At 50.4% G+C, this 13,721-nt stretch overlaps 1 protein-coding gene across 1 annotated transcript in view; it reads left to right on the top strand.

Annotated features, from left to right (window-relative positions):
* Positions 1 to 475: 475 nt before the first annotated feature.
* Positions 476 to 13,721, top strand: part of lrba (LPS-responsive vesicle trafficking, beach and anchor containing) — a gene marked incomplete at its 5' end in the record, with an annotated part of 387,967 nt that continues 374,721 nt past the window's right edge. The window contains one exon of the mRNA XM_084454694.1: positions 476 to 682. Within this exon, the coding sequence (XP_084310820.1) occupies positions 476 to 682 (207 nt within the window). The remainder of the gene's footprint in view (positions 683 to 13,721) is intronic.

Below are 13,721 nucleotides of genomic sequence, written 5' to 3'. Positions count from 1 at the left end.
CGCTACCTGTCACTTCTGTCGCTTCAGCTCCACTGGCGAAGAAGTCGCAGTTCCCTCGCTTAGATCTTGACAGAAGGGAAGAAGGAAATGCTCTCTACCACTTGCTTTCGCGACTGATAATTTCAAGCCAGTGCGTTTTGTTTGGGGCTTTTTGCTGCATTATTTCTCTCGTCCTCTATCAAGTTTCCGCTCCGGGGAGAGAGAGAGAGGAGTTGGACTCTAACGCGGGGACTGTCGCGGTGTCACCGACTGGATATTCCGCTCTGGTCCGGGTGTGCATATCACGACATATAGGCCTAACTCATATTTGATTGACTTGAAGGATTATTTGAAGGACTGTTTTGGATGGGGACGGGACTTTTTCCTCTGTTCACCCCTACATAGCCTAACTAACTGGGAAGGAAATACAACGACTCTTATTGCACTCTAGGCGCCTCTGAGTGAACAGGTGCTTTACCTGAGTCAGTCATCAGCCATGGCCAGCGAGGGAGCACCGGGAGCACCGGGAGCACCGGGGGGCGGTCGGCCCGAGGACGGAGGCCAGGACGAGAGAGCGGGCGCCGTGGCCCTCCACCCCGGGGTCCCTATCAGGGGCATCAGGATGAAGTTCGCCGTGCTCGCCGGCTTGGTGGAAGTTGGGGAAGTTTCCAATCGTGACATAGTGGAGACGGTCTTCAACCTGGTAAGCTGATTACAGGCCTACCTGCTCTCAGAATAGGCCCAGGAAACCACGGGAACACTCCTGTATCATGTTACACTGGTGCCTATGCAAACCTGGATGTGTGGGAGACTTTGTGGGCTATTTTAACTGACTGAAGTGCTGCTTCATTTTCCTATTCTGTCAACGGGACTTTTTCAGGCTGGCTACAGAGACAGTAGCCTAGAGTAGGCCTAGGCCTAGGTTACACTGGGCAGTGTGGGAAAGATTTTATTTGACAGGCTTTTTAGACAAAACTGGTTTATTGAATGATTAAGACAATTTGTGGGGATTGAAAATGCTTTAAACCCAACCAGTGAATCAAGGGGATGGTTTTTATTGTTTTATCAGGATGCAATGGTGCTCGGGTGGAAGCTCTTTCCACTGTATCAACAGGCTTTATGTTTCTTGAGACAGTTCGCAGGCTCTTTGTCCAGGGCACTTGAACTATTTCAAACACAGCAGCCAACATGTGCTTCACCTCAGCGTTTGTGTTGGTGCTGCCCGGTTGTGGCCTCATCTCTCTGACGTGGACAGCGCGGGCCTCTGAATGAATGAACGCTGCTATGCTAACCAGGAAGTAGGCGGCGAGGGCAGCGACCCACAGCGCGCCGGGAGGGCCAGGTGGAAGAGGAGGAGGAACCTGATAAACTGCTTTGTCACTGTAGCAACACAATGGAGTCAAACACCAGATAGAGAGAGAGAGATCTACTCTAGACAGACCAGAGAGAGAGAGATCTACTCTAGACAGACCAGAGAGAGAGAGAGAGAGATCTACTCTAGACAGACCAGAGAGAGATCTACTCTAGACAGACCAGAGAGAGAGAGAGATCTACTCTAGACAGACCAGAGAGAGAGAGATCTACTCTAGACAGACCAGAGAGAGAGAGAGATCTACTCTAGACAGACCAGAGAGAGATCTACTCTAGACAGACCAGAGAGAGATCTACTCTAGACAGACCAGAGAGAGAGATCCTCCAGTCCTGCTGGGGAGGGATGGGGGGTAGCAGACGGTGCAGAGGACCACCCCTCACCCCAAACACCTAGGCCTGGATGACACTAAGGCGTATTTGCCCCAAAAAACATACATTTTCCTCTGTTTACGCCTGAAATTACACTCTCTCTCTCTCTTACACTACCCCAGCAGAACCGACCGCGTCATCGCACATCGTTTTCACTAGGGACGGGAATTGGCAGGGACTTCCCGATTCGATTTTATCCCGATACTTTTTCCCGATACTTCCGATTCGATTTATATTGCGATTTTTGTGGCAATTGCGATTCTGTAATATTGCGATTCGATATGACGATTTATTGCGATTTTTTTTTTGTCAGACAGCATAGTTCAGGTTTAACTTCTTTTTTTTTTTTACCTGGTGAGTTATGAAAGCCAAATTTCTTCCAGATGTGCGATTTGAATTGTGGAGGTGCAGCGTGAATCTTCTCATTGTCGTCCGACATGTTTGCTGCTTCTTCTGACTGAATAATAACCGTAACCTAGCAACCTAGCTACTACACGAAGTGTTCTGTTCTAGCAAAAAGTTGTTTTTTGGTTATTGTTTTTTTTATAACAAAAAAATCTTGAGAAAAAGGTTTTGGGGCAGCATGGCGATTTAAAAATCGTCACACACAAAAATCGCAATTTGTAACAGAATCGATTTTTTCTCCCATCCCTAGTTTTCACACTTTGAATACATAGCCATGCAAATACGCATTAGTGTAATCAAGCCCCAGACAGACCCTGCCATAGCAGACCCCCCCCCCCCCCCCCACCCCAAACACCCAGACAGACCCTGCCACAGCGCCCCTCCTACCCCCAGACTCCTCCACAGCACTGTGAGGCGCTTTAGAGGTGGACAGAACCAAAGCCACAGCATTTCAAATGCTGGTTCAAATGTCAGAGCCAAAGATGGAGGCTCAAACAGGAAGCAGAGCAGGGCCTCGTCCTCCCAGTATCTGGTTCTGTGACACATCAGTGGGCTGTTCCATTTCAGCATGGCTGTTTTATTACCTCCGCCAGGACCAGGTCTGGGAAGGAGGTGGTGTGTTTGTCCGTTGTGGTGGTGGAAGGATGCAGCATGGGCCAAGGAAGATCCCGTTACATTTTAGAGCGGATCCGAATCACGGCGCGGATTCTGAGATTATTTCTCACTTTGTTAACATTGCGAGATCGGGCATTTGGCGGATCCACTAGTTATGTATCATTTTCATCAACATCGACATTGAGAGATGTCCTTCTCTGAACTAGAAGAGCCCACTCCACTCACACATTAACAACTGTACCTGCTGATGACCTGCATCATAGGTGGGGGTTTGCACTCTCAGAGGGAACTCTAGTTGTTCAGAGAGGCTTGAACTCTTCTCTAGACCCACATGATGTCCTCCTGTAGCTCTGTGTTGAGTGAATGATGTCCTCCTGTAGCTGTGTTGAGTGAATGATGTCCTCCTGTAGCTCTGTGTTGAGTGAATGATGTCCTCCTGTAGCTCGGTGTTGAGTGAATGATGTCCTCCTGTAGCTCGGTGTTGAGTGAATGATGTCCTCCTGTAGCTCGGTGTTGAGTGAATGATGTCCTCCTGTAGCTCGGTGTTGAGTGAATGATGTGAGGAGGAGGCTCAGCCTGACTGTGCTTAACGGAGAGGAGCATCAGGTTGTCGGGGGTCAGGGTGTCGGGGTCGGGGCTCAGCCCTCGCTTTATCTCTCTCTCTTGATCTCCCTTTCTCTTTCTCTTTCTCTTTCTCTTTCTCTTTCTCTTTCTCTTTCTCTTTCTCTTTCTCTTTCTCTTTCTCTTTCTCTCTCTCTCTCTCTCTCTGTCTCTCTCTCTGTCTCTGTCTCTCTGTCTCTGTCTCTCTCTGTCTCTGTCTCTGTCTCTCTCTCTCTCTCTCTCTCTCTCCCTCCTCTCTGGTTCTACTGGTCTGGTGATTCAGAGTTTGGTTGATGGTGAAATAGAAACTAGACCTCCAGCCAAGTCCTTTCAAATCAAACTGAGTGGAATTAGTTCTTTATTTAACCTTTATTTAACCAGGCAAGCATTTAAGAACAAGTTCTTATTTACAAAGGCAGCCTGGCAAAAAGCACAAGCCTCTTGAGGGAAAGGGGTTAGGGGGCCACCGTCTGGCAGTCCTCTCTCTGAATAGCGCCCCCTCAGGGCATCTGATGCCTAGCTGTTCGATGGCGTAGCAGGCGGCCATGTTGAGAGGGGGTCAGGTGCGCTCGCCAGGACCCGAGTTCAAACCCCACATGGGAAAGGAAGCCTGGCCAGGCTGAGACACTGAGACCAGGGCTGACCAGTGAGACCAGGGCTGACCAGTGAGACACTGAGACCAGGGCTGACCAGTGAGACACTGAGACCAGGGCTGACCAGTGAGACACTGAGACCAGGGCTGACCAGTGAGACACTGAGACCAGGGCTGACCAGTGAGACACTGAGACCAGGCCTGGCCAGGCTGAGACACTGAGACCAGGGCTGACCAGGCTGAGACACTGAGACACTGAGACCAGGGCTGACCAGGCTGAGACACTGAGACACTGAGACCAGGGCTGACCAGTGAGACACTGAGACCAGGGCTGACCAGGCTGAGACACTGAGACCAGGGCTGACCAGTGAGACACTGAGACCAGGGCTGACCAGTGAGACCAGGGCTGACCAGTGAGACACTGAGACCAGGGCTGACCAGTGAGACCAGGGCTGGCCAGGCTGAGACACTGAGACCAGGCCTGGCCGGGCGCTGGACGGGCTAAATCAGCAGATATTTGCTCCTGCCTCAGGTCTGCTCTGGACATTTGGCAGTCAATACTAAGAGCAAGGGGTGTTGTTGTGTTGTTGTTGTTGTATTTGTCCTATTCTGCGTGTAGTGCACTATTTCTGACCAGATTTTACCCACAGGCCTCTTGTCCAAGGCCTTATAGGCAACAGGACATCATAAGACTTGGGCTAACTAAGGAGTTCTATCCTAGCTTGAGGGAGATTGCTATTCTTGCACTTTGCCTTCAGCACTAGATCATGCTCTTAGTCACTTGTTTTAGAGAGAAGATGCACTTGTGAGTTCTGGCGAGTAGTAGTACATTGGCTTTTCCTACGTTAAATGCAATTATTGTTAGTCGCTTTGGATAAAAGCGTCTGCTAAATGACTGTAATGTAATGTCACAGCTTGGCTGAAAGGCCAGTGGGTGCTGGAGGAGGGGACAGTCCACAGCTCTGTCAACCATTGACTCATGTGGAGGTGGGGGGGGGGGGCTGTCACCAGAGACGGGGGGGTTAGCGGTGTGGAATGCAGCCTGGCGTTCTCAACCCCGAGGCCAGGTCAGTTACCGTGGCAACCGGGCGAGCAGGTGAACATCAGGTTCCCCGTCGGGTCCCGCTCGTTCTCCCGGGTCGTAAAGCGTACGGCCGTCCACTCCTGGCTGTTCCTTGTGCTTCTCCTCTGGGCTAATACAGAATTCACATGTTGTATTTGGTTCTTCCTAGCTGTGCGGTAGTATTGTGCTTTTATCTATAATAGATATCCTATCTAGTCTGTTTCTCAACTTGATCAGGCTCCCTGAAGCCAGGGACTGTGGAGCAGCGTGCTCGTGGGAACAGCTCTGCAGCCCATCAATATTTCACGCTGTGCTCCTCACTGTAAGTGATAGGACCAGGAGCAGGTAACCCACACCCCCCTGCTCCGCATGGCTTCTCAGGGTCTGCTCTGCTGGTATTGATGACCAGGGTCTGCTCTGCTGGTATTGATGACCAGGGTTCTCAGGGTCTGCTCTGCTGGTATAGATGACCAGGGTTCTCAGGGTCTGCTCTGCTGGTATTGATGACCAGGGTTCTCAGGGTCTGCTCTGCTGGTATAGATGACCAGGCTTCTCAGGGTCTGCTCTGCTGGTATTGATGACCAGGGTTCTCAGGGTCTGCTCTGCTGGTATTGATGACCAGGGTTCTCAGGGTCTGCTCTGCTGGTATTGATGACCAGGGTTCTCAGGGTCTGCTCTGCTGGTATTGATGACCAGGGTTCTCAGGGTCTGCTCTGCTGGTACTGATGACCAGGCTTCTCAGGGTCTGCTCTGCTGGTATTGATGACCAGGGTTCTCAGGGTCTGCTCTGCTGGTATTGATGACCAGGGTTCTCAGGGTCTGCTCTGCTGGTATAGATGACCAGGGTTCTCAGGGTCTGCTCTGCTGGTATAGATGACCAGGGTTCTCAGGGTCTGCTGGTACTGATGACCAGGGTTCTCAGGGTCTGCTCTGCTGGTATAGATGACCAGGGTTCTCAGGGTCTGCTCTGCTGGTATAGATGACCAGGGTTCTCAGGGTCTGCTCTGCTGGTATAGATGACCAGGGTTCTCAGGGTCTGCTCTGCTGGTATTGATGACCAGGGTTCTCAGGGTCTGCTCTGCTGGTATTGATGACCAGGGTTCTCAGGGTCTGCTCTGCTGGTATTTATGACCAGGGTTCTCAGGGTCTGCTCTGCTGGTATTGATGACCAGGGTCTGCTCTGCTGGTATAGATGACCAGGCTTCTCAGGGTCTGCTCTGCTGGTATAGATGACCAGGGTTCTCAGGGTCTGCTCTGCTGGTATTGATGACCAGGGTTCTCAGGGTCTGCTCTGCTGGTATTGATGACCAGGGTTCTCAGGGTCTGCTGGTATTGATGACCAGGGTTCTCAGGGTCTGCTCTGCTGGTATTGATGACCAGGGTTCTCAGGGTCTGCTCTGCTGGTATTGATGACCAGGGTTCTCAGGGTCTGCTCTGCTGGTATTGATGACCAGGGTTCTCAGGGTCTGCTGGTATTGATGACCAGGGTTCTCAGGGTCTGCTCTGCTGGTATAGATGACCAGGGTCTGCTCTGCTGGTATTGATGAGGAGAGAAATTAGGTGCTCCGAAATTGAACATCTCAGCGGCGCTTTAAAAAGCGCACACACACACACACACACACACACACACACACACACACACACACACACACACACACACACACACACACACACACACACTTCTGTCCCTTCCATCATCCACAACTCAGGGACCCAGGGGAAGGAGAGACAGCTCTGCTAACAAACAGCTTCTAATCTCTCATGAATCCAACGCTACCTTCTCCTTCTCTGTTATCTGTTACACACCTGCCCTTCTCCTCCTCCTCTCCCTCCCTCTCTCCCTCTCTCTCTGTTCCTCTCTCTCCCTCTCCCTCTCTTTCTCTCTCCCTCTGTTCCTCTCTCTCTCCCTCTCTCTCTGTTCCTCTCTCTCCCTCTCTCTCTCTTTCTCTCTCTCTCTGTTCCTCTCTCTCCCTCTCTCTCTCTTTCTCTCTCCCTCTGTTCCTCTCTCTCCCTCTCCCCCCTCTCTCTCCCTCTCTCTTTATCTCTCTGTCTCTCTCTCCTCCTCCTCTCTCTCCCTCTCTCTCTGTTCCTCTCTCTCCCTCTCTCTCTCTTTCTCTCTCCCTCTGTTCCTCTCTCTCCCTCTCTCTCTCTTTCTCTCTCCCTCTGTTCCTCTCTCTCCCTCTCTCTCTCTTTCTCTCTCCCTCTGTTCCTCTCTCTCCCTCTCTCCCTCTCTCTCTGTTCCTCTCTCTCCCTCTCTCTCTCTTTCTCTCTCTCTCTGTTCCTCTCTCTCCCTCTCCCTCTCTTTCTCTCACTCTGTTCCTCTCTCCCTCTCCCCCCTCTCTCTCCCTCTCTCTTTATCTCTCTGTCTCTCTCTCCCTCTTTCTCTCCCTCCCTCTCTCCCTCTTTCTCTCTCCCTCTGTTCCTCTCTCTCCCTCTCTCTCCCTCTCTCTCTGTTCCTCTCTCTCCCTCTCTCTCTCTTTCTCTCTCCCTCTGTTCCTCTCTCTCTCCCTCTCTCTCTGTTCCTCTCTCTCCCTCTCTCTTTCTCTCTCCCTCTGTTCCTCTCTCTCCCTCTCTCCCTCTCTCTGTTCCTCTCTCTCCCTCTCTCTCTTTCTCTCTCCCTCTGTTCCTCTCTCTCCCTCTCTCTCTTTCTCTCTCCCTCTGTTCCTCTCTCTCCCTCTCTCTCCCTCTCTCTCTGTTCCTCTCTCTCCCTCTCTCTCTCTTTCTCTCTCTCTCTGTTCCTCTCTCTCTCCCTCTCTCTCTCTTTCTCTCTCCCTCTGTTCCTCTCTCCCTCTCCCCCCTCTCTCTCCCTCTCTCTTTATCTCTCTGTCTCTCTCTCCCTCTTTCTCTCCCTCCCTCTCTCCCTCTTTCTCTCTCCCTCTGTTCCTCTCTCTCCCTCTCTCTCTGTTCCTCTCTCTCTGTTCCTCTCTCTCCCTCTCTCTCTCTTTCTCTCTCCCTCTGTTCCTCTCTCCCTCTCCCTCTCTCTCCCTCTCCCCCCTCTCTCTCCCTCTCCCCCCTCTCTCTCCCTCTCTCTTTATCTCTCTGTCTCTCTCTCCCTCCCTCTCTCCCTCCCTCTCTCCTCCCCTCTCTCTCTTTCTCTCTCTGAGATGGATTTTAAGATCCAATGGTGTAAATCTGTTTTGATCGTCTATGTCTGTATGTCAGTCCAGTGGAAGAATGTGTGAACGAGCCTGGAAATGAGAGACATTCCTCTTCTGTCTCAGGTCACCTTCCTACTGAATCAATGAAAACTTGAATGCCTGAAATGCCATTTAACAAGTTACCGTGCTGACTAAGTAGTGGGAATGACTGCTAGTTAGCCGGCAAACTTGGTAGCATATAGGAACTGAGAGGTGGCCTCACTTTGTGAATCAGGAACCGTTTTGGTAACGTGATATATCCGGATATATCGGTAGTAGGATATTTTGTCACATGACATGAGTGAGGAGAAGGTTTTAGAGTGAGGAGGAGGTTTTTGAGTGAGAAGGTTTTTGAGTGAGGAGAAGGTTTTTGAGTGAGGAGGAGGTTTTTGAGTGAGGAGGTTTTTGAGTGAGGAGGTTTTTGAGTGAGGAGAAGGTTTTGGAGTGAGGAGGAGGTTTTTGAGTGAGGAGGAGGTTTTTGAGTGAGGAGGAGGTTTTTGAGTGAGGAGAAGGTTTTTGAGTGAGGAGGAGGTTTTTGAGTGAGGAGAAGGTTTTTGAGTGAGGAGCAGGTTTTTGAGTGAGGAGAAGGTTTTTGAGTGAGGAGCAGGTTTTTGAGTGAGGAGCAGGTTTTTGAGTGAGGAGGTTTTTGAGTGAGGAGGAGGTTTTAGAGTGAGGAGGTTTTAGAGGGAGGAGGTTTTAGAGGGAGGAGGTTTTTGAGTGAGGAGGAGGTTTTTGAGTGAGGAGGAGGTTTTGGAGTGAGGAGGAGGTTTTTGAGTGAGGAGGTTTTTGAGTGAGGAGAAGGTTTTGGAGTGAGGAGGAGGTTTTTGAGTGAGGAGGAGGTTTTTGAGTGAGGAGGAGGTTTTTGAGTGAGGAGAAGGTTTTAGAGTGAGGAGGTTTTAGAGGGAGGAGGTTTTAGAGGGAGGAGGTTTTTGAGTGAGGAGGTTTTTGAGTGAGGAGGAGGTTTTTGAGTGAGGGTCTTCAGTTCAAAAAAGGGAGGGCGTTTGAGAGGATGTTGAATGCAGCAGCCCAGACTGGCTTCAGGCAGCCATTGGCTGAGTGTCTTGTATTCTGCTTACCTGCCTTAATTTAGCCAGCGGGGATCAAATAATTCACCCACAGCGTCTCCACCCCTCTCCCTACCGCCCCTCTGACTCCCTGCTCTCTTTAAAGGGCTGTTTATCAGCTAACAAGCCACTGCTGTTGTCTATAGAACACTGTTATGTTGTCCTCCTCATTCCTAGTTGTTGTGTAAGTCATGAACGAGCTGTTCCTTATGCCAATACACCTGATCAGAGGTAGTTTCAGCTAAGAGGCTAATGTCACAAATAGGGTTGCAAAATTCCGGGAATATTCACAAACTTCATTAACAGGAATAAACTAGACATTTATGGGAATTAACAGGAATAAGCTAGACATTTATGGGAATTAACAGGAATAAATTAGACATGTATGGGAATTAACAGGAATAAACTAGACATTTATGGGAATTAACAGGAATAAACTAGACATTTATGGGAATTAATAGGCATTCATTCTGTTTTCCAGCTTATTCTTGTTAATTTCCATGAATATTCCCGGAATTTGCAACCCTAGTTCCAAAGCTTGTCACGGCAGCACACGCTAGTCAGCTGTGTTCAGCGCTGCCGTTAGGGGTCACGCTAGTCAGCTGTGTTCAGTTAGGGGTCACGCTAGTCAGCTGTGTTCAGTTAGGGGTCACGCTAGTCAGCTGTGTTCAGTTAGGGGTCACGCTAGTCAGCTGTGTTCAGCGCTGCCGTTAGGGGTCACGCTAGTCAGCTGTGTTCAGTTAGGGGTCACGCTAGTCAGCTGTGTTCAGTTAGGGGTCACGCTAGTCAGCTGTGTTCAGTTAGGGGTCACGCTAGTCAGCTGTGTTCAGTTAGGGGTCACGCTAGTCAGCTGTGTTCAGTTAGGGGTCACGCTAGTCAGCTGTGTTCAGCGCTGCCGTTAGGGGTCACGCTAGTCAGCTGTGTTCAGTTAGGGGTCACGCTAGTCAGCTGTGTTCAGCGCTGCCGTTAGGGGTCACGCTAGTCAGCTGTGTTCAGTTAGGGGTCACGCTAGTCAGCTGTGTTCAGCGCTGCCGTTAGGGTCGCGCTAGTCAGCTGTGTTCAGTTAGGGGTCACGCTAGTCAGCTGTGTTCAGTTAGGGGTCACGCTAGTCAGCTTTGTTCAGTTAGGGGTCACGCTAGTCAGCTGTGTTCAGTTAGGGGTCACGCTAGTCTGCTGTGTTCAGTTAAGGGTCACGCTAGTCAGCTGTGTTCAGTTAGGGGTCACGCTAGTCAGCTGTGTTCAGTTAGGGGTCACGCTAGTCAGCTGTGTTCAGTTAGGGGTCACGCTAGTCAGCTGTGTTCAGTTAGGGGTCACGCTAGTCTGCTGTGTTCAGTTAGGGGTCACGCTAGTCAGCTGTGTTCAGTTAGGGGTCACGCTAGTCAGCTGTGTTCAGTTAGGGGTCACGCTAGTCAGCTGTGTTCAGTTAGGGGTCACGCTAGTCAGCTGTGTTCAGTTAGGGGTCACGCTAGTCAGCTGTGTTCAGTTAGGGGTCACGCTAGTCAGCTGTGTTCAGTTAGGGGTCACGCTAGTCTGCTGTGTTCAGTTAGGGGTCACGCTAGTCAGCTGTGTTCAGTTAGGGGTCACGCTAGTCAGCTGTGTTCAGTTAGGGGTCACGCTAGTCAGCTGTGTTCAGTTAGGGGTCACGCTAGTCTGCTGTGTTCAGTTAGGGGTCACGCTAGTCAGCTGTGTTCAGTTAGGGGTCACGCTAGTCAGCTGTGTTCAGTTAGGGGTCACGCTAGTCAGCTGTGTTCAGTTAGGGGTCACGCTAGTCAGCTGTGTTCAGTTAGGGGTCACGCTAGTCAGCTGTGTTCAGTTAGGGGTCACGCTAGTCTGCTGTGTTCAGTTAGGGGTCACGCTAGTCTGCTGTGTTCAGTTAGGGGTCACGCTAGTCAGCTGTGTTCAGTTAGGGGTCACGCTAGTCAGCTGTGTTCAGTTAGGGGTCACGCTAGTCAGCTGTGTTCAGTTAGGGGTCACGCTAGTCAGCTGTGTTCAGTTAGGGGTCACGCTAGTCAGCTGTGTTCAGTTAGGGGTCACGCTAGTCAGCTGTGTTCAGTTAGGGGTCACGCTAGTCAGCTGTGTTCAGTTAGGGGTCACGCTAGTCAGCTGTGTTCAGTTAGGGGTCACGCTAGTCAGCTGTGTTCAGTTAGGGGTCACGCTAGTCAGCTGTGTTCAGCGCCAGACCTGCGGAGGTGGAGATCTGCAGGAAGTCTGTCACTACGGGACTAGCTGGACGGAGGCTGAGCAGGGTTGAGTCATCACACTATGACCCATGCGCTGGCTGAGGGTCATCACACGCAGAGCGAGGACACAGGAAGCGCTTATGAGTGAGTGTGTGTGTGTGTGTGTGTGTGTGTGTGTGTGTGTGTGTGGGGGGGGGGGTACTACACATGGTGGTGTTGTAATCAATCACAGTGTGACTGAATGCTTTTTCCGTTGAATTCCAGACGTTTACCGTTGGAAAGTGGGAACGTTTCAGGTGAAACTAGGACACACACACACACACACACACACACACACACACACACACACACACTGGCTCCAGTGTTAGTGAAGGGTTCAGTACAGGGAGCCCAGCACAAGGTTGCAGGTGTGTTTAGTGTGGTGGGACTGGAGGTGGGAGGTGAATAATAAACTCCTCTAGACACTAGGCCCCCCCACCCCCCCCCACAAACCCCCACCCCCCCCCCCACTCATTCACAATGACATAGAGTGGCGTACATTCATTGACAGGTACACACACACACAATCACACACACACAGACACACATAAAACACGTACTCACCAACCCCTACCTCCCTGCAGTGTTGCTGTTGTCCCTGTCAACAGAGGACAAATCCAACCACACAGCTGTGGGGCTGAATAAGAACAGCAAGATCTAGCAGTAGATCCGCTCTCTGTAGTAGTCTGTCTGTAGTAGTAGTCTGTCTGTAGTAGTCTGTCTGTAGTAGTCTGTCTGTAGTAGTCTGTCTGTAGTAGTAGTCTGTCTGTAGTAGTAGTCTGTCTGTAGTAGTCTAATGTCTGTAGTAGTCTGTCTGTAGTAGTCTGTCTGTAGTAGTCTGTCTGTAGTAGTCTGCCTGTAGTAGTCTGCCTGTAGTAGTCTGTCTGTAGTAGTCTGTCTGTAGTAGTCTGTCTGTAGTAGTCTGTCTGTAGTAGTAGTCTGTCTGTAGTAGTCTGTCTGTAGTAGTCTGTCTGTAGTAGTCTACTTTGCTCACTTTAGTCTTCTCATTTCCAGCCTCAACAAATCCCGAAGGTCGTATCAGTAGGCCAATGTCACCCCCCCCCCCTCTCTCTCTCTCTCTCTCTCTCTCTCTCGCCCCCTCTCTCTGTGTCTCTATCTCTCTCCCTCTCTCCATCTCTCTCTCTCCCTCTCTCCATCTATCTCTCGCTCTCTCTATCTCTCTCCATCTCTCTCTCTCCATCTCTCTCTCTCTCCATCTCTCTCTCTCTCTCTCTCTCGCCCCCTCTCTCTGTGTCTCCATCTCTCTCCCTCTCTCCATCTCTCTCTCTCTCTCCATCTCTCTCTCTCCCTCTCTCCATCTATTTCTCTCTCTCTCTCTCTCTCCATCTCTCTCTCTCTCTCTCTCTCTCTCTCTCCCTAGCCATGCTTACCTATTCTGGACCAGATTAAATCAACGTTGTTTGTTGAGTTGTTTGTTGAGATTGAGATTGTCTTTGTGAAAACAGGCTTCTCTAGCCCGTAGCTGACGGCGGGCGTGCTGCTGCTGATGGAGATCTCGTGATGATGTGATGGCTCTTCTACTAGTGTCTGGCTCCAGTTCTCCCATTCTTATCAAGCTTATTTAATATAAAAACACAAAACAGAAGAGATGCTAGCACATTGCCAGAGTTTGTTGTTGGTGTACTACTGTCCTAGTTTGTTATAATGAGAGTACCCAGACAGAGCCTGTAAGCCTTTCCTCCATGACGCTCTCTGCTCTGTGGGTCAGGGGTCAGGGGTCAAACTCATTAACTCCCACCAAGTGCTTCAGAATTAATGTCTGCCTGATTAAGTGATGATGGGGCCCCTAGTAGAAGTGATTAAGTGATGATGGGGCCCCTCGTAGAAGTGATTAAGTGTTGATGGGGCCCCTAGTAGAAGTGATTAAGTGTTGATGGGGCCCCTAGTAGAAGTGATTAAGCGTTGATGGGGCCCCTAGTAGAAGTGATTAAGCGTTGATGGGGCCACTAGTAGAAGTGATTAAGTGTTGATGGGGCCCCTAGTAGAAGTGATTAAGTGTTGATGGGGCCCCTAGTAGAAGTGATTAAGTGTTGATGGGGCCCCTAGTAGAAGTGATTAAGTGTTGATGGGGCCCCTAGTAGAAGTGATTAAGTGTTGATGGGGCCCCTAGTAGAAGTGATTAAGCGTTGATGGGGCCCCTAGTAGAAGTGATTAAGTGTTGATGGGGCCCCTAGTAGAAGTGATTAAGTGTTGATGGGGCCCCTAGTAGAAGTGATTAAGTGTTGATGGGGCTCCTAGTAGAAGTGATTAAGCGTTGATGGGGCCACTAGTAGAAGTGATTAAGCG

This window comes from Borostomias antarcticus (genome assembly GCF_949987555.1).
Source record: "Borostomias antarcticus genome assembly, chromosome: 20".
NCBI classification, from domain to species: domain Eukaryota; kingdom Metazoa; phylum Chordata; class Actinopteri; order Stomiiformes; family Stomiidae; genus Borostomias; species Borostomias antarcticus.
Note: the sequence above shows the minus strand (reverse complement) of the source record. Positions and strands in the feature narration are given on the sequence as shown.